At 38.5% G+C, this 22,699-nt stretch overlaps 1 protein-coding gene across 1 annotated transcript in view; it reads left to right on the top strand.

The window, feature by feature from the left end:
- The window catches only part of LOC121373424, a 47,022-nt gene that overhangs the window by 1,170 nt on the left and 23,153 nt on the right, over window positions 1-22,699 (top strand). Inside the window, exon 2 of the mRNA XM_041500073.1 lies at window positions 14,482-15,133. Within this exon, the coding sequence (XP_041356007.1) occupies window positions 14,482-15,133 (652 nt within the window). The remainder of the gene's footprint in view (window positions 1-14,481; window positions 15,134-22,699) is intronic.

Below are 22,699 nucleotides of genomic sequence, written 5' to 3'. Positions count from 1 at the left end.
GCCTGAAAGCTCGATCACTATATAATATATATATTGTACAAAGCGTACGTACAGGATTCAACAGATGTCTGCAAGTTCAATGCGGAATGGCACTAGCCATTACAGAATGTGGAAAAACACAAAACATTAAAAAAAACCCACTGAAACACTTATTGAACTTACTTATATATGCTAGCAGAAAAACGTATCTGTATAACAAATACACGTATAGAGAATTACAATTTCTTGAACTCTGATCGAGGACAGGAGGCAACAGGATTAGTTTAAATCATGTGGTATGTATTATGCTGGTTTCTCAATAACAGAAGACCTTTCTTTAATTCTGATTAGAAATGATAGACGGAGTATGAAATGTTATACAGTTTGCATCATGTGCTTGAAGTTACTAAAGGTGTTCAGCAATTTGGTAAAATAGTTTGGTCTATGAAACAAAAGTTTGGGTAGGAGACGTAGCTCAGTGATACAGCGCTCGCTTGATGTGCGGTCGGTCTAGGATCGATCCCCGTCGGTGGCCACATTGGGCTATTTATCGTTCCAACCGGTATATCAAAGGCCGTGGTATATGTTATCCTGTCTGTGAGATGATGCATATAAAAGAGCCCTTGCTACTCATAGAAAAATGTAGCGGGTTTCCTCTCTAAGAGTTAATGTCAAAATTACCAAATGTTTGAAATCCAATAGCCGATAATGAACAAATCAATGCGCTCTAGTTGTGTCGTTAAACAAAACAAACTTTGACTTTGGGACAAATGTATGAAAATCGCCAATGTTTTAATAGTTTTCTTTAAAAAATCAATAAATAAAGGGAACCTAAATACGTTGTAATATACTTAACTGAACTGAACTTTATTTACACTCCGATCGTCTTATTGTACGGCATATAAGGATATATACATACAGCAGTCAATATAATTGTAACACGATGGTGTTTGTACATTAATGTACATAAATAAAAAGATACACAAAAATACACAGAATATCTGACAGGATTTGAAAGTATTCGTAATTAAACTACAAAATATAAAACACTTTCTATAGACATCAGCTTTTTGAGAGTTACATAATTAGTTTTGGGTTCATTTTGTTTGTTAAAACACATTAGCAATAAACACCATAGTCACGTCCGAAATGAATGAATGCAATCAAATAATGCATATTAAGTTGTCGTGGTTTTAAAATCAGACTTATATCGAGTTGTCACAGATATTGGTTAATCGTATAGTTGTGGAGGTCATTTCGAATTTGTTTGTTATTTCTTCTTTGAATAAATTGTACATGGAAGGGAATGACGCATTCTCTGGAAATCCTTGCAATACATTTACAGTTGATTTTAAATGGTAAATGTGAAGAAATGTTTTTTTTTTCTATGTAAATAATGTTTAGTCATTTCCGTATACCATAAACCTGTTGTCAGATTATCGAACTCATAAAAATAATTAATTTTGTTTTTACATAAATACACCATTGTCGTCTATTGTGTTTGTATTATGTAGAAGAACTAGTCAATTAAAACGATAAAACCTTGTAGTTAATCCATTTGTTTTATAAAGGCAATAAAATGTTTCAACGAAAAAAAAAAGAGATAAATAAACAAAGGAACAAAGAAACAAAAGAAAGAAAAAAAAAGATAAAAAAATGAATGAAAGAATGAATGAATAAATAAATGAATGAATAAATTAATGTATAAATAAATAAATAATTAAATAACTAAAAAAGAACAAAAACAAAATAAAGAAAAATCAAAGACAATAATAATTCACTACGAATAACAATTAGATGCAGCCATCATGAATATTATGCTTATTTATAACAACGAGTGTGCCATGACAGTATTTATATTACGCCCAACAAATTAATCGACAAGTTTCGTGTTTTCCCCCTGGATACATCTTTTCCGACCTTGGTTTATAATGCCTAAAGTATACATTTGTTTGATGATGAGTGCACAGGACACAGGACTTTAGCAAGGAACCGTGCACAGTGTCAACGACTAAGGTAAACAACTGCAGCTGTTCGTCAAACTTCAGCTGAGATTTATTAATACCAGCCACTGACATCATGCTCGCACGCTTATGTGTAAAACTGAAGAAGCAATACATGTATTTTGTAGTGTCAATAAAATTAAAGGGACATTCCTGAGTTTGCTGCAATTTTTAAGATGTTATCGACTAACAGAGACTTTTTTCACGATTGTAATTACATATTTTTTCTGCATAAAATATTAGTGGCTGTATTTTAAACGTGTTTCTGATCGTTCTCATATGTGTACTAGGTTAAATTTCATTTTATTTCTTAAAATACTGTTTTTGAGTACGTACGAAATTATTTGAAGACAAAACCCATTTGGGATTCTTACAAATATTAAGACGACCAGAAACACATTGAATATACAGACACTGATATTATAAACAAAAAATATATATTTAATCGTAGAAATAGTTTATTAGTCGGAAACATCTTACAATGCAGCAAACTCAGGAATGTCCCTTTAAAATTTGGGTGATATTTATTAACAAGATTCATTTTAAATATTTTAAAATATGTTTTTGTGTTACCTTCACGGCTGTTGGTAAAATATTTTCAAGTATATTTTAAATACTTCGTCAGTTTTCTGAATACCAGCCTCTGGCATCATCAATGGGGACCTATGTTTAAACACGAAGAAGCAACACAGGTATTTTTTTGTTCTCGATAAAATTAAAATTAAGGTGATATTATTTTGTTAATAGGATTCATTTAAAATATTTTGAAATATGTTTTTGTGTTAGCTTCACGACTATATGTCAAACATTCCCAAGTATTTGCCAAGAGATAACGATTTTATAATGCAAACTTCACACCAATACGAATTATACCTAAGCGGGAGTTGGTAGATATGTCACATTTATATATGAACATTTGTTTATCACATCTTTCTAAATTCCTTATTTGTTCTAATTGTTGCAGTTCAGTTTTCGACAAAATCATCTTGCTTGAAAATTGATAACACGTTTTCCTCAGTGAACATAGCGCAACAACATCACCACCACCACCACCACCACCACCACTACCACCACCACCAACAACAAAACAACAGCAGCAGCAGCAGCAACAAAATGTTGCCCGTTGACATTTTGTCTGCACACCGCATTCTAACAATAACAGCAGCCACAAACAAACCTACCACACAAAGACATACAAAGCAGAAAACAAGCTACCGTAAGTCTCACAGGGGTCGCAATTGGCTGATATTCCTGCTACAAATTATGCCGGCCCGAAACAAAATATGTTGGTCCAAACATGATTGTCTCAAACTAATGTGTTAATACAAACGTAAAATAATTGCCGGTCCGACGGGACGACAGGCCAAAAAACTATTAAAAAAATCTCCCGCCCCGTGGGTATTTCGAGTCCTACTCGTACCACAAACATTTCCTAAGTTCAGCCAGCGACTGTTTCGCTATCGTTCTGGAACTATTTGATCGGTTCCCGATGTGGCCATTTGGTTTAACGCGAAGCGCATAAATCAATCTATAAAAAAAATATATTGACATAATCAGTTGCACTCTAGGTTTGTTTCCATGCACATATAATAAAAACAGGTATCGAACATGTATATCAATTTAATGAGTTACGAATGACTATAATGAATAGCTGACCGATATTATATACTGTATATATTATTTATAATATTATTTTAACATACTTAGTATACGGTACTCTACAAAGCCGTACTCCGTAATCAAAATAATATCTCTGCACAAGCCATGATCCATGATCCACTATCATGTGCTCTTCCTTAGGAGGACCGCCACTCCCATAGGAAATCCATAACGGTGTTTTATCCCTCCCGGAGATGATCACCGCCCGTAGGAGAGATCGCCACTCCCATAGGATCCACATCCCTCCCGCACCGCCCGTAGGAGAGATCGCCACTCCCATAGGACATCCACGACAGGGTGTTTTATCTCTCCTGCACCGCCTGTAGGAGGACTGCCACTCCAGTAAGAGAGCCACAACAGGGTGTTTTATCCCTCCTGCACCGCCCGTAGGAGAGATCGCCACTCCCATAGGACATCCATGACAGGGTGTTTTATCTCTCCCGCACCACCTGCAGGAAGACTGCCACTCCCGTAAGAGAGCCACAACAGGGTGTTTTATCCCTCCTGCACCGCCTGTAGGAAGACTGACACTCATATAGGTGATCCGTAACAGGGTGTTTGGCGAACTGCCACTCCCATAGAAGAGGCATGACAGGGTGTTTTATCAATCCCGCACCGTCTGCTGGAGGACTGCCACTCCCATAGGAGATCCGTAAATAACTCAGCCTCAACAATATCAAGAAATAATACAATCAGTCTTCAAGTAGCTAATCCAAAACAACTATATTATAATAATAATAATAATAATAATAATAACAATAACAACAATAATAATAATAATAATAAAATAAACAGCAACTAAAATTAAGGGGTGGTGGTGTTCTCGTTGGTTTTTTAAGAATGCTTTAAAAAAAATAAAAATAAAATAAACGGGAAATATATCAGCCTACAAATATCTAATGTCAGTATGTAACAAATTATGCAAAAAAGAAGGAAAAAACCCCGTTACATAAGCACAGAAAAATTTGCAATCAAGCAAAATTAAACATTTGTGACACATTGCGTAACACACAATCCGGTTCTAGTTTGTCATAGTTAAAGGGAAAAAGCAAGACAGATATGCACATAAGCCAGGGGGAAATTCCACATCGAAACCCAGCTATACATGCACATAAAGCTTCAACAGAGACACGAATTGTACTACACATAAATATGAATACGACAGAAGTGGTGAGATGCATATTACGTGTTTTATTACTTTACACACCGTGTAATGTTTAACAAAATTAAAACAAAACAAAATGTTTCATAAAATTATCATGGGACAACAGTGATTGTGATGATACATATGGCCTATCGTAGTTTATCATCTATTAAAGGCTTTTTTTATGAGATACTGCTGACTCTATAATTTGCGATATCTCCTGCGATATTCTCCTAAGAGTGTGAGGTGTACTCCTCGGTATTATTGTGAGACGTATCAACTGATCTCAGTATGAGGTATACCCCTTGATATGTGTGTGTGTGAGATGTACTCCTTGGTATCATTGTGAGATGTATCAACTGATCTCAGTATGAGGTATACCCCTTGATATGTGTATGAGATGTACTACTTCGTATCATTGTGAGATGTATCAACTGATCTCAGTATAAGGTATGCCCCTTGATATCATTGTGAGATGTATCAACTGATCTCAGTATGAGGTATGCCCCTTGATATCATTGTGAGATGTACTCCTTGATATCATTGTGAGATGTATCAACTGATCTCAGTATGAGGTATACCCCTTGATATCATTGTGAGGTGTACTCCTTGATATCATTGTGAGATGTATCAACTGATCTCAGTATGACGTATGCCCCTTGATATCATTGTGAGATGTACTCCTTGATATCATTGTGAGATGTATCAACTGATCTCAGTATGAGGTATACCCCTTGATATCATTGTGAGGTGTACTCCTTGATATCATTGTGAGATGTACTCCTTGATATCATTGTGAGATGTATCAACTGATCTCAGTATGAGGTATGCCCCTTGATATCATTGTGAGATGTACTCCTTGATATCATTGTGAGATGTACTCCTTGATATCATTGTGAGATGTATCAGCTGATCTCAGTATGAGGTATACCCCTTGATATCATTGTGAGATGTACTCCTTGATATCATTGTGAGATGTATCAACTGATCTCAGTATGAGGTATGCCCCTTGATATCATTGTGAGATGTACTCCTTGATATCATTGTGAGATGTACTCCTTGATATCATTGTGAGATGTATCAACTGATCTCAGTATGAGGTATGCCCCTTGATATCATTTTGAGATGTACTCCTTGATATCATTATGAGATATATCAACTGATCTCAGTATGAGGTATGCCCCTTGATATCATTGAGAGAGGTATCAACTGATCTCAGTATGAGGTATGCCCCTTATTATCATTGTGAGACGTTCTCCTTGGTATCATTGTGAGATGTATCAACTGATCTCAGTATGACGTATGCCCCTTGATATCATTGTGAGATGTACTCCTTGATATCATTGTGAGATGTATCAACTGATCTCAGTATGAGGTATGCCCCTTGATATCATTGTGAGATGTATCAACTGATCTCAGTATGAGGTATGCCCATTGGTATCATTGTGAGATGTATCAACTGATCTCAGTATGAGGTATGCCTCTTGCTATCATTGTGAGATGTACTTCTTGATATCATTGTGAGATGTACTCCTTGATATCATTGTGAGATGTACTTCTTGATATCATTGTGAGATGTACTCCTTGATATCATTGTGAGATGTACTCCTTGCTACCATTGTGAGATGTACTCCTTGATATCATTGTGAGATGTACTCCTTGATATCATTGTGAGATGTACTCCTTGCTACCATTGTGAGATGTACTCCTTGATATCATTGTGAGATGTATCAACTGATCTCAGTATGAGGTATGCCCCTTGTGTACTCCTTGAGGGATGTACCCCCATTGTGAGATGTACTATATGTATCAACTGATCTCAGTGTACCCTTGAGATGTATCAACTGAACTCAGTATGAGGTATACCCCTTGCTTTCACAAAGCGGTGTACTCAGTGTAAGACGTACACACTGGTCTAAGTATGAGGTGTACCTATTGATCTCACAAAGAAGTATACGTTTTGATCTCACTAAGAGATGTAACTCTAGATCTGACTGTGAAGTATACCCTTTGGTCTAAGTGTCAGGTATACAACTTATGCTCAGTGTTGGGTGTATTCTTTGACTCAGTTGGAGGGGTACCCCCTTGGACTATAAGATGTACCCTTGGACCGAATGTCAGATGTACCCATTGATCTCATTGTAAGGTGTGCCTCTTGATGAATACACACTGATACCCTTCAATCTCACTCTGAGGAATACACATTGATCTCACTGTGAGGTGTACCCTTCAATCTCACTCTGAGGAATACACATTGATCTCACTGTGAGGTGTACCCTTCAATCTCACTCTGAGGAATACACATTGATCTCACTGTGAGATGTACCCTTCAGTCTCACTCTGAGGAATACACATTGATCTCACTGTGAGGTGTACCCTTCAATCTCACTCTGAAGAATACAAATTGGTCTCACTGTGAGGTGTACCCTTCGACCTCACTGAGGAATACACATTGAGCTCACTTTGAGGTGTACCCCTTGGTCTTAATGTGACGTGTACCATTTGGCCTCAGCATTAGGTGTATTCCTTTATCTCATTGGGAAGTGTACCATTTGGCCTCAGCATTAGGTGTATTCCTGTATCTCAATGGGAAGTGTACCATTTCACCACAGTACGAGGCTATATCGGTGTACAGCTCTTGATCTCACAGTAGGTTGTTCACATTGATCTCAACGTGAGGTGTACACATTGTCCTCTGTATGAGGTGCATCATTTGGTCTCAAAGTATAACCCTTGATCTAACTACGAGGTTTACCCTTTGCTATTAATGTGATATCTGGCCACAGGTCTCGATATTAGGTCCACTGGTGTGGGTTTTTTTACATGTCCCAAACACCGCACCACGAATTGTATAATCAAAGACCGTGGCATGTGCTATTCTGTTTATGCGATAGTGCATATAAACGATTCCTTGCTGCTAATGGATAATACAATGTAGTGGGTTTCCTCTGAATACAGAATTACCAAATGATTGCTCTCCAGTGACTAATTAATTAATCAATGTGCTCTAGTGGTGTTGTTAAACTTAAACAAAGTAATATTTGTCAATAAAAGTCTTCATGACCTGAGTTAAAGGTTAATATGCGTCTTCATACAACATCAAAAAATAATAATAATAAAAACAAAAACAAACAAATGAAGAAGGAAGGAAGGAAATGTTTTATTTAACGACGCTCTCAACACATTTTATTTACGGTTATATGGCGTCGGACATACCATTAAGGACCACACAGAAATTGAGGGAGGAAACCCGCTGTCGCAACTTCATAGGCTACTCTTTCCGATTAGCAGCAAGGGATCTTTTATATGCACCGTCCCATAGACAGGATAACACATACCGCGGCCTTTGATGTACCAGTCGTGGTGCACTAGTTGGAGCGAGAAATAGCCCAATCGATTCCAAACAACCGTACATCAAGCGAACGCTTTACCACTGGGCTACGTCTTCCCCCCCCCCCCTCCCCCGCAAGAAAAAAAAATGAAAGAAGAATTAAGATGAATAAAATGGCATCATGGTTGTGTTTATACACACGTCTAGCCGTCTTCCGTGTATTTCATATTAGTTAATGTTCTGATTCATGACATATATGACGTACGTGCATACTGATGCCAACGCTTGGACCTCTTTAATTGTTTAAGGGGAACAACTGGATCTGACATGTATAAAAATAAATTCTATAATGCCGGCTTCGTGTTAATTTCGGTACGCCCCTCATGCATTCACATTATAATATACCGAAGAAGAAAAGTAACGCGAATATTTAAATAAATAAAAAAATCATGATAAAATTGATTCAATAAATATAATGTCTTACATACGCGTTGGTGAGAACATCATTCGTTATTTTTGATAACACATACTTGTAAACACACATACGTGCGTTAACATTTTTAAAGACTTACGACTGGTTGCTCCTAGGTGATGACCAGGTCACCAATGCCATACCATCCAATGAAAAAAATTGATTACTCCGTGACGTACAAGATAATCTGAAATTCACTTGTCTGTGACGCACAAGTTAACTATAAACGGAAGGGCCGTAAATAGGTTTTCGTTGGAAAAGGCATTTAAATTCATCTTAAAACTGGGTTTTTTCTTTTAGGATATGTAAGAAATAGAATACAACATTCGTGTCCATTAGATACTATTTATCTTACAACCCGTTGTTTAAAACCGTAACCAACTCGCTACCACTCGTTAGATACGTTTCAGAACAGTTTGCTGGAAGATAAATGGTATCTAACGGTCACTCGTGTAGTATTCTCTGTGTAAAAAGAAAAAAATAAATGTTTTATTTAAAGACGCACTCAACACATTTTATTTACGGTTATATGGCGTCAGACCACACAGATTTGGAGAGGAAACCCGCTGTCGCCACATAAGCTACTCTTTTACGACAGGCAGCAAGGGATCTTTTATTTGCGCTTCCCACAGGCAGGATAGCACAAACCATGGCCTTTGTTGAACCAGTTATGGATCACTGGTCGGTGCAAGTGGTTTACACCTACCCATTGAGCCTTGCGGAGCACTCACTCAGGGTTTGGAGTCGGTATCTAGATTTAAAATCCCATGCCTCGACTGGGATCCGAACCCAGTACCTACCAGCCTGTAGACCGATGGCCTAACCACGACGCCACCGAGGCCGGTTTATATTCTCTGTGTATGGCTAAATGGGTCTACAATATTCCCAAGACATTGATAATTCTAGTAGACACAAACACTAATGGGATAACGTAATAATTAAAAATAATTTAAGGAAACTGAGATAATATTCGCGCTTGTTCGTTGTTCTGTTTACCGACACCTCAGTACATTTCACACTATGGCTGCTTTGGGTAGAACATGTTTAAACAAAATAATAATAAAACAAATATATTTTATTTTATTTTATTCTTGGTGATGAAAACAACGCAGAAAGGAATCTTTTATATGCACAATCCCATTGACAGAACAGTACATATGATATTTTATGTGTCAGCCGCGAGACAATGGATGAGACGGAGGGGACAAAACCGAATCCATCGAGGATGATCGATCCTGTATCCTATCGCACCCTAGTCGGGTGTATTAAAAGAAAGTTTGTTTTGTTTAACGACACCATTAGAACACATTGATTTATTAATCATAGTGCATATGAAAGATGTCTTGCTGCTAATCGAAAAGAGTAGCCCATGAAGTGGCGACAGCGGGTTTCATCTCTCAATATCTATGTGGTCCTTAATCATATGTCCGACGCCATATAACCGTAAATAAAATGTGTTGAGTGCGTCATTAAATAAAATATTTCCTTTCTTTTTCATTGGTCTATTGGATATCAAACATTTCGTAATTTTGACATATAGGTCTGAATTTACAAAGCCTGTTTATGACTTACACGCGTGTAACTACATATATTTACAGTGCTTAAACACCTGTTTATGTCTTACACGCGTGTCACTACATATATTTACAATGCTTAAACACCTGTTTATATCTTACACGCGTGTCACTACATATATTTACAATGCTTAAACACCTGTTTATGACTTACACGCGTGTCACTACATATATTTACAATGCCTAAACACCTGTTTATGACTTACACGCGTCACTACATATATTTACAATGCTTAACACCTGTTTATGTCGTACACGCGTGTCACTACATCCATTTACAATGCTTAAACACCTGTTTATGACTTACACGCGTATCACTACATATATTTACAATGCTTAAACACCTGTTTATGTCTTACACGCATGTAACTACACACATTTACAATGCTTAAACACCTGTTTATGACTTACACGCGTGTCACTGCATATATTTACAATGCTTAAACACCTGTTTATGTCTTACATGCGTGTAACTACATGCATTTACAATGCTTAAACACCTGTTTATGTCTTACACGCATGTAAATACACACATTTACAATGCTTAAACACCTGTTTATGACTTACACGCGTGTCACTGCATATATTTACAATGCTTAAACACCTGTTTATGTCTTACATGCGTGTAACTACATGCATTTACAATGCTTAAACACCTGTTTATGACTGACACGCGTGTCACTACACATATTTACAATGCTTAAACACCTGTTTTTAAACAAAATAGGCATCGTAAATTCGGCCTATCGTGTCAGAATGGAAACCCGCTACATTTTTATTTTAATGGCAAAGGATCTTTTAAATGCACCATCCCACAGACAGGATAACACATACCACGGCCTTTGATAAACCAGTCGTGGTGCACTCCCTGGAGCGAGAAATAGCCAAATGGGTCCACCGATCCCATACCAACCCCGCATCAGACGAACGCTTTACCACTAGGCTACGTCTCGCCCCATCGGGTGTAGTACTACAAAGCTAGAGGTTTGGTGTAGCTCAGTAGTAGAGCGCTCGGCTGACGCGCATTCTTGTCTGGAAATCGATCCCCGTCGGTTAGTCTTTTTGGCTGTTTTTCGTTCCGGCCAGTGCTCAACAACTGGTGTAACAAAGGTGTGGTGTGTATTATCCTGTCTGTGGGATAATACATATGAAAAATCCCTTGTTGCTAATTAATCGAAAAAAAAAAGTATTCCATGAAGCGGGTTTCCTCTCTAATTATCTCTGTAATCATCAACTATATGTCCGACGCCATATATCCGTAATAACAATATACTGAGTGCGTCGGTAAATAAAACACTTCCTTCCTTTCTTTTTTTCTTCCTTTACTACAAACCAATATCATGCCCCATCCTTATTAGCTGCCCACGCACCCCATATCGGAACCCCTGTCCTACATTACGTCCTATATTGTAACACGGTTATTGTAAGGGAGTCTACGTTCTCATTTGCTGTGTCACTGGGAAAGAAGAAAACGTTGCTGTCACTGTATTGATGGAAATGTTTGTCCTCGGTTTTATAGCCGGTAATGCTTAGTACGTACGAAGATGAAGGTGTTGCCTGCGGCCATTTTGTTGCTAAGATTAGCTCGAGAGAGCAACGCCGCTATCAATTAGCCATAAAAGGGTAATCTGTCCACTACACTGACAGACCAGGCTAAAGAGAAGTAAAAACAGTGACACTTGGAAATCCCACAGCTTCTTTCAAAATAGCATCACACACACACACACACACACACACATATACGCACGCACGCACGCACGCACACACACACACACACACACACACACACACACATACACACACACACACACACACACACACACACACACAGGTAGTCTTGTAATTATGTGTGAGACCAGTAAATACAAAGAAATCGCTTTTCGCACATTCGCAATTTGGGTGTATTTACAACCTCAAAAATGGTGTTTTCGAAAAGAGTAGTGGTATATACCTATCTACCTGTCTGTCTGTCTATCTATCTATCTTTGTATCTGTCAGGCTGTGTACCTGCCTTCCTACCTGCCCCCCCCCCCCCCCCCCCCCGTCTTACGCGACGATTTTGTTGATAGGTGTGTTCTGATCATTAAAAAAAAGCACCGATGGTATACGGCAGAGTGACAAGTTCATTCCATTCTCAAGTTAGTGAACTCTAGTTTGAAGTGAAAGCCTGGAATGATCAATCTCAACGACGAGTCGGTAACCGTTCAAGTGACGACTGAAGTCACCAGTGGCTAGACAATTGGTTCAAACGGTGGACCTTTCCGTAATAGTTCAAGAAGAAATACAATATACTGTTGGAAGGAAATGAAGGAACATATGGTCTTTTAGATCAAATTTAATTCATTACTAGCATAGCGTAGCTATATCAGTATAGAATACAGATATAATGTGGGATTAAATGTCACTAACATGAGGTTGAATGTCAGTATCCTGGTGAGCTTCCTGATACTAGGGATGAGGCTTTTGATTCCAGTCAATATTTGCTCTTATAAGTTCCCAGTGGTAAAGCGCTCGCTCGATGCGCGGTCGATCTGGGATAGATCCCCGTCGGTGGGCTCATTGAGCTATTTCTCGTTCCAGCCAGTGAACCACGACTGGTATATCAAAGGCCGTGGCATGTAATACCCCGTCAATAAAATGTGTTGAGTGCGTCGTTAAATAAAACATTTCTTTCTTTCTTTCGTTAAGCCCTATGACCTGACCTGACCTGACCTGACCTACCCTATGTATACGATGTCTGGGTTATTTAAAGCCTATCGGAATACAACAAGTTGTAGAAAATCAGTTAAATGTATTTCTGTTTCCCACTCACATCCTTTTAACAACTACACATCTGACTGGTGCGTTTTTAGTGCAGTTCAGTATATTCCTAAATATCTTTCTAGACATAAAGCATCACGATTCGTCAAGAAATGCGACAACTCAGAACACTTCAACAACTAAATTTCGAGTATGAACAATTTAATGACTGCTGGGGCAAGTGGCTTGACCTTTTTATTTGAAAAAGAAAAGGGAAAACAAGATACACAAATTCAGTAAAATGTCGGTCTGCTAACTGTACTCATTTTTCTTATCAGTATTTCTACTCCATCACCCCCCCCCCCCCCCCAAAAAAAAAAAATCCCCAACCCCCCCAGAAAACCCCACTTTTTCATTTATTCATTTATATATTCTTCTTTCTTTCTTTCTTTCTTTCTTTTCTCCTCAGATCAAAACTTACTCAGGCACGAGTAGCAAAACAATTTGGTACATTTAAATCACTAAAAATATATGTGTATATCTGTGAAAACATGTTTATGTATGTATGACATTATGTATAATGTATGGATATGGATGTTACAAACACTTTGTAAGTCAATGATTCAAGGCACCCCATCCTTGACATTGTCACATTGATCTGGGGCAATAACACCCCCCACCCCCCCCACCCCCCAAAAAAAAGCACACAAAAAACCCACCAAAAAACCCCCACACACTCACAAAAACACACACAAAAAACCCACCAAAACAACAACATGTGTGACAAATTAAAACACACGATCCATGGACATGGAACTGTTATTTACTAAAATACAAACTCGGGTGGGGTTACAGCTTAATAGGATTTACACTTGATAGAATCAGACCATGTCTGTTATGAAGTATATTTTCGTTTGATTGATTTAATTATTGTGTGATCTACGACTGGTATATATCAAAGGTTGACCGGCCTCGGTGGCGTCGTGGTTAGCCATCGGTCTACAGGCTGGTAGGTACTGGGTTCGGATCCCAGTCGAGGCATGGGATTTTTAATCCAGATACCAACTCCAAACCCCGAGTGAGTGCTCCGCAAGGCTCAATGGGTAGGTGTAAACCACTTGCACCGACCAGTGATCCATAACTGGTTCAACAAAGGCCATGGTTTGTGCTATCCTGCCTGTGGGAAGCGCAAATAAAAGATCCCTTGCTGCCTGTCGTAAAAGAGTAGCCTATGTGGCGACAGCGGGTTTCCTCTCCAAAACTGTGCGGTCCTTAACCATATGTCTGACGCCATATAACCGTAAATAAAATGTTGTGAGTGCGTCGTTAAATAAAACATTTCTTTCTTTCTTTTTATATCAAAGGTTGTGGTATGTGATGTGTTGTCTGTGGGAAAGTGCATATAAAAGATCCCTTGCTGATAGTAGAAAAATATTGCGAGTTTCATCTAAAGGCTATGACCAACATGGTTGGCTTCAAATAGCCAGTGATGAATCAATATGCTCTAGTAGTATTGTTAAACAAAATAAACATTAAACTGTATTCACTCTTCATTATATGTCTTTACCTCTTTTTTCCAGTATGACAAACCACAAATGAAGTCGATGGATAATCTTCGCCAGCCTTCAACACAAAGAAAACCAACCGTTGTTGGAACACACATACTCCCGGAACAGCTATCTGGCAGTGCGCGTGACGCGCAGTCGCAGTTGTTTGTTCCGGTGATACCATCGACCGGGCAGCAGGTGGTCTCGCCGCCTTACGTCACCGTCGGACAAGGCGCGGGAACTCTTGGCGCCCAGGATCCGGTTTCAGGAATCCAAAGTGGATCCAAGAATACCAACTCGCAACTCTCTCCATCGGGTCAGTCTACGGTAGAACCAACCGCCTCTAGTGGATTTAAAATAGCAGAGTTCTTCGTGAAGCGACTTTCAACGTGTCGCCAGGGACGTGACATACTCGAACGACTGGGTATTAAACAGGTTCAGAAGTTGACCAGTGCCTTGGTGAGGCGCATCACGCGCGTTGTATACGGTCTGAAAGCGTCGCTTTCCGGCAGGGACCTGTTAATCACAATGGGATTGGCCGACTTCATGGGCCTGCCCAAGACGTCATCGGCTAGTCCGGGATTTCTGAACAAAATGATTGTCCTCGACTTCGCGCCAATAACTCTCGATTATAGGAATAGGGCCATCGATGACCTTTTTGTCACAGCCTACGGGGGACTGTCAAGTAAGTAATAGTCTAGATATTATCAATTAAAGACTAAAAGACGGCAGTTATGGACACACATTGCAAGGCCCAGGGAGATATAATGTAGAACTTGGGGCTAATTTAGAAAAAATAATCCCTTGGGAAATCTGTACACCAGTGTGGAAATACAATAAATAAATCCCTGGGCTTTAGATCTTAATAATTTTTGAACAAGGTTGTGGCTTTTGTGTTTTGTTTTCCATCTTTTCTGAGCATAGCTATCCAGTTTATAGAATAAAAATGTTATTAACAGCTGCTGACGAAATTTCGAAACACATCGCAAGTTATTGGAATGCAATTAAAGCTCACATTTCAGTGCTTTAAAGTGCTTAATCTCATATTTGGACGTGTTAAACAATATGTTCATTACTTTTCGTGCAATTAATGTCAAACCTTTCCTCGGGCTATCATGATTCATCTGTAATTTATGTAACAGCTACCTTTTTTAATCAAGAATAGCCGTTTAGTGTACAATGAGTGCATCGCGGCATAATGGTCTGCAATGTTTCTGCTGGAATATTTTTAGCAGATCCAGTTTAAAACGAAATTATATTTTCGACTCTCTCAGTTCCACTTCCCAAGACGTGGAATGGTGGTAGTAGTGATCACGTTTACAAACAACTATGAGAAATAGAATACAGTAAACATAATTAACGGAAAGAAAGAAAATTAGTTTGAGACACTCCCGAGAAGATCATTCATTGTGCGGGACGGGACGTTGCCCAGTGGTAGAGCGCTCGCTCGATGCGCGGTCGGTCTGGAATCGATCCCTGTCGGTGGACATATTGGGCTATTTCTCGTTCCAGCCACGACTGGTATATCAAATGCCGTGGTATGTACTACCCTGTCTGTGGGATGGTGCATATAACAGAACCCTTGCTGCTAATCGAAAAGAGTAGCCCATAAAGTGGCGACAGCGGGTTTCCTGTCTTAATATCTGTGTGGTCCTCAGCCATATGTCTGACGCCATATAACCGTAAATAAAATGTGTTGAGTGCGTCGTTAAATAAAACAATTCTTTCTTTCTTTCCTTTATTGTGCCTCGTCTACGAAGTGATGTTAACACTAAGATCATCTTAAGTGCATTAGGTAGTTTCATTTTCACTTCAACTTGTTTTTCGTGCTTATATCCAATTAAGGTTCAAACACACTGTCCTGGGCACACACCGCAGCTATCTGGGCTGTCTTTCCAGGACAGTGGGTTATTTGTTAATTGTTAGTGGTCAGTGAGAGAGAAGAGGGTGTAGTGGTCTTACACCTACCTAGTTGTTAAAACTCGCTCTGGGTGGGAGCCGGTACCGGGATGCGAACCCTGTACCTACCAGCCTTATGTCCGATGGCTTAACCACGACGCCACCGAGGCCGGTGTTACGTAGTTAATCTCACGCCCTCTCTGTTTGAAGTCGTAGACCCTTGTTTCAACCCGAAAAAAACAAAACAAAAAAACAAAACAAAAAACAAACAAACAAAAAACCCCACTAAGTTTGGTTAATCTAGAAACTGATAATACATTAGTTACATTAGAGTGAAACAAAAAGCCTGTGACGTTGAAATGGAATAATACCCCAATAGACTAAAGCTCGACTCCATACCTATGGATATCAGTTACTTTTTAGAGATACGTGCGTCTATATAAAACCACGAAAAATGTATTTCGAGTTTCCTGTCCTGGACGGAGGAGCCGGCCGAGGCCGGCTCTTGTGCCCAAGACAGGCGTGCGCTACAACAGCTTGCTATGAATGTGCACGTAAAGCCTTATGACCTGACCTGACCTGACCTGCTACTAGAAACCCCAAGATGAACACAAACATTTTTGTTTTTTGTTTTAACGACACCACTAGAGCACATTGATTTATTAATCATCGGCTATTGGATGTTTCTGACATAGCCTTGTAGAGGAAACGCGGTAAATTTTTTCCATTGGTAAAAAATGATCTTTGATATGCACCATCCGTATAGACAGGATGTTATATGTCACGACCTTTGATATGCCAGTCGTGATCCACTGGCTAGAACGAGAAATAGCCCAAATGGACCCACTGACAGGGATCGATCCTAGATCGCATCAGGCGAGCGCTGACCACTGGGCTAAATCCAGCCCATGATAATGATGATGATGATGATGCTGATTATTATTATTATTATTATTATTATTATTATTAATGTTATTATTATTATTATTATTATTATTATGCTGCTGATGATGACAATAACGATGAAGATAATGATAATAATAATTATAATAATATGGTCCCTATTTTTCGGGATTTATTTTAATTTGTATTGACTTACATTTACTTTAGCCAAATGGACAATGTTCCTTTGATGAAGACTATTTTTGTTTTTTATTCTAATATGAGATGTGTGTGGGGTGGGGGTGGGGGCGTAACCCGGTGGTAAAGAGATCGCCTGATGCGCGGTTGGTCTAGAATCAATCTCCGTCGATGGGCCAGTTGGGGTATTCCTCGTTCCAACCAGTGCACCACGACTGGTACACCAAAGGCCATGGTATGTGCTATCCTGTCTGTGGGATAGTAGATATAAACGATTCCTTGCTACTAATGGAGAAAATGTAGCGGATTTCCTCGGTAAGTCTAAATGTTTGACATTCAGTTGTCGATAATGTGCTCTAGTGGTGTTGTTTTTACTTATTTTGCCACTTTTTTTTCTTCTGAGTACGCAGACCGGTTTGTACGCTCGTGAAAATGTAAATACTTTTCTGACACACCCGTTGGTAAGAACATCATGAGTCATTTTTGATAACATATAGTTGTTTACACACGTACGTGTGTTACCAATTTCAGGACATACGACTGGCTGCTCGTAGGTGATGACCAGGTCACCAATGCCACACATCCAATGAAAAACTACACGATGGAAATCGATTAGACTGTGATTTAGAGTTAACCTGGCATTCATGTGTCTGTGACGTGTAAGTCAGCTACTACTGGCTGCTCCTGGGTGGTGACCAGGTCACCAATGCCATAAATCCAATAAAAAAGCCAGCACGGTAGATATCGATTACACTGTGACATATAGTTAATCTTGCAATTATGTGTCTATGTCGCATAAGTCAGCTACAAATGCAACGGCTGTAAATAGCTTTTAGTAGAAAACGACGTTAAGATTTACTTAAAACCTGGGTTTTTTTTTAGGATATGTAAGAAATAGAATAATACATTCGTGTCCGCTAGATACCATTTATTTCACAACTCGTTGTTTAAAAACGTATCAAACTCGCTTTCGCTCGTTAGGTACATTTTAAAACAACTCGTTGTGAGATAAATGGTATCTAACGGACACGAGGTCGGGACGTAGCCCAGTGGTAAAGCGCTCGCTCGATGCGCGGTCGGTCTGGGATCGATCCCCGGTGGGCCCATTGGGCTATTTCTCGTTCCAGCCAGTGCACCACAACTGGTACATTAAAGGCCATGGTATGTGCTATCCTGTCTGTGGGATGGTGCCTATAAAAGATCCCTTGCTGCTAATCGAAAAGAGTAGCCCATGAAGTGGCGACAGCGGGTTTCCTCTCTCAATATATGTATGGTCCTTAATCATATGTCTGACGCCATATAACCGTAAATAAAATGTGTTGAGTGCGTCGTTAAATAAAACATTTCTCTCTTTCTTTCCTTTATTGTTCCTCGTCTACGAAGTAATGTTAACATTAAGATCAGCTTTCGCTCGTTAGGTACAATTTAAAACAACTCGTTGTGAGATAAATGGTATCTAATGGACACGGATGTATTATTATTTGTGTAAACAATCTCTAATATCCTCCTTCTAAGTTGGAGATTTTTTATTTACTCAGCGTAAAAAAAGAAGACTTAAACTCTTTTAATTGTTAAACGTTCGTCTATTTTGACAACAATGTGGGTTTCCGCATACATGGCTTTTCCGCGTTGTAATTTATGTTGACACACCGAAGATATTTTGAGATGAGAAACGTCACTCTCTTATTTATTATCTCTGCGGTCACTCATTAATAGGAGCATATTCTTCATATTTTCTGAATGAGAAAATGAAACTCATTCCTTGTAACGTGCGATATTATTGGTCGCTTTAGGGCTTATGAACCAATGATATATTCTGTATTAATTAAGGAGTGTCGGTTATTTCTTCTGCGTTCAACGGAGTATGAAGAAAAGAAAAAAGAAAAAAAGAAAAAAAAAAACGACGAAAAAAACAAAAAACCTTCGTAAACTCTGAATCGGCGAAAAAGAAATATAAAACCTTTATTATTAAATTTAAAACAATGATAACACTAAAAGTTTATTTTGAAAAAAATAATTTGTTTCGTTCATAAACAATAGTTCTCAATACGAAAGTACCAATATAATGTGACTTGTTAATATTTTTACGATCATCGTGACATAAATATTTCATTTCATTTCAACTAAATTTCGTTCTTATATCCAATTAAGATTCAAGCGCGCTGTCCTGGGCACACACCTCAGCTATCTGGGCTGTCTGTCCAGGACAGTGGGTTAATTATTAGTGAGAGAGAACAGTGTGTAAGTGGTCTTACACCTACCCATTGAGTCGTTAAAACTCGCTTTGAGTGGGAGCCGGTACCGGTCTGCGAACCCAGTACCTACCAGCCTTATGCCCGATGGCTTAACCACGACGCCACCGGGGCCGTTTGAAATGAACAAATTCGCGTTGCTACGGCTGGACTAATGGGATGGCTTTAAATTATAAATAATATAACGGAAATAGCAAACATAGGTCTAACTGGTATTTTCCCGCCTCACTTTTAATGGCTAAATATATAATAAAATGTTATTTAATGCAATGCTTTATATATTTTCTATTCAGCAGAATAAAAAAACTAAACTTTAATAAAATACGAGTGAAAATTAATAGGTTAAAATATTATTTCAAATACTTAAAATAATGTATAAAGTCTCTGGGTCTCTGTTTCTGTAAGTCTCTATCCGTCTTTCTTTCTTTTTCGTTCTTTCTTTCTTTTTCCTTCTTTCTTTCTTTCTTTCTTTCTTTCTTCTTTCTTTCTTTCTTTTCATTTACCATACTTTGACACCGAATAAACGATATATTATTCGTGCTGGGGTGTCGTTAAACATTCATTCTTTCTTTCTTTCTTTCTTCCTTTCTCCCTCTCTCTCTATATATATATCCACACACACAAGCACACACACACACACACACACACACACACACACACACACACAAAAACAACAACAACAACAACACACACATACGTGTATGTGTATATATGCATGTATGTGTGTGCGTGTGCGTGCGTGCATGCGAGTGTATGTATATGTGTATGTGTACGTATATATAATATGGAAATAGTAACCTTTAACATGAAATAGAGAGAAAGGGAATTTTTAAATGTACGTGTATACATGTATATATATTTTAAATTAAAAGTTCAATTCTGAAGTTTTTGAAGCTGTCTTATGTCTATTTCGTCTACACATTTGAAGTAACATGTTACACATGTGGCAATTCATGGAATAAAAATATTTTAAAAACAAATTAATTAAAAAAGGTTAAAAGTATTAACAATATACGAACATTTTCTTGCTCAAAATGTCAATAATTGTATATTCATTGCTTTTTGGGTCACCCTAATGTTTGCAGTAGGAAACTGTCGATTTTAGCCTGCAGCATTTTCGTATTTTGTATTTGCAACTGCAAATCAAAATCTGAAGTTAAATGAGTCAAAGAAATTCCCGAATATATTTATCGATATTGTTCTGCATATTTGACATTTTTTATGGTTGGTTTTATTGCCGACATGTAGATTAAGTACGGTGTAATTTTAATGAGATTTTAACTCTTTTATTTACATTCAATTTGACATAGATGGATAGCTTTAAGGCAAAAAATAACAAACAAACAAATCAAACATAAAAAAAGTTGATTACTTGTCTCTTATGCCAAACCTCGTGGCTCATCATTGAGAGACAAAAACTAAATTCTAGAGCACACTGATTTTTTTTTATCTTATCATCGCCTATTGGACGTCATTCTGACAGTTTTTTAGAGGAAATCCGCTGTCGCTACATAGACTACTCTTTTACGACAGGCAGAAAGGGATCTTTTATTTGCGCTTCCCACAGGCAGGATAGCACAAACTATTGCCTTTGTTGAACCAGTTATGGATCACTGGTCGATGTAAGTGGTTTACACCTACCCATTGAGCCTTGCGGAGCACTCACTCAGGGTTTGGAGTCGATATCTGGATTAAAAATCCCATGCCTCGACTGGGATCCGAACCCAGTACCTACCAGCCTGTAGACCGATGGCCTAACCACGACGTCACCGAGGCCGGTCTTATTGAGAGACAAAACAGAATATGTCTCTTGCGCAACACTTGTGTTGGCTGTGAGTTTCTTTACAACTTTTATCAGCTGAGAAAAATAAGTATATACTTAGACACTATACACGTAAAGATGGGCGTACATAGGATTTTGAAAAGGGGGGTTCCAAAATAGATTGCAGAGATATTGGGCATATATTTCTATGTTGAGTAAATATAATAATGTCAGATATCAATGTCAGATATATTAAATTATAAAAAAAAGCGATTTCGGTGGGGGGGGGGGGGGGGGGGGGGGGGTTCGGTCGAACCCATCGAACTCCCCCTATGTACGCCCATGGTAAACTACATACAAAACGCTACTGTTGTGCAGTTTCAGATTGTTATTGAGAGGATCAGTCTTCTGAGTTAACATAATCAAGTAAAGTTTGTTTTGTTTAACTCACCATAGAGCACAATGACACTAGAGCCAAAACATTGATTTATTAATGGTCATCGGCTACTGGGGGGAATCGAAACACCAACCACAACAGACAGTTATAGCAAACATTTAAAATAAGGTAAATTTTGACATAATCGTTTTTGTTCATAGTCTCAAAGAGGAAATAAAATGCAAACATTTCCCATCAGCTAGTTGCAAGCATTTTAATGGAATCGGTTTTAATATTACACCAACAGAGAACAATACAGTATAGCACATACCACGGCCTTGATATACCAGTCGTAAAAAATAAGCAAAACAAATAATATGTCCAGCACCACTACAGAAAACACAGAGTTTTTAACTAGTTTTTGAGAGAGATTCATATCTACATCCTACTATATTATAAGAGAGTTCACGTCCGCCCTGTCTTAAATAAACATGAGGAGTTGTAATACATTGAGGAATTAAGCACTGAGGCGATACAAAGCACGATTGAGGCCGGACGGAGTCAGTTTGTATTGAGAGAGGACATTTTAAGACCAGATAAAGAGAGTTTAATTGGAGATATGGTGCTAAAGAGAGAATAGAGACGAGAACAAAGAGAGAAAGAATATGACGAGAACAGACACAGAGAAGCCACCTAAAGAGAGCCACCCTAATTAAAGATGTGGTCGATTCGTTATAATGCCACCCAGAATAATTTTAGGAGAGAGAGCATTTAAGACAGTAGGTGTTTTTTGAATTTCAAATATACGCACGAACAAAAGGCAACCCGCGATATAGGGGCGAGAAGAAAAAATTAGGGATACACACCGATATTAGGAGATAG

Source organism: Gigantopelta aegis, chromosome 1 (assembly GCF_016097555.1).
Source record: "Gigantopelta aegis isolate Gae_Host chromosome 1, Gae_host_genome, whole genome shotgun sequence".
Taxonomy (NCBI): Eukaryota; Metazoa; Mollusca; class Gastropoda; order Neomphalida; family Peltospiridae; genus Gigantopelta; species Gigantopelta aegis.
This window is presented reverse-complemented; position numbering and strand designations above follow the sequence as displayed.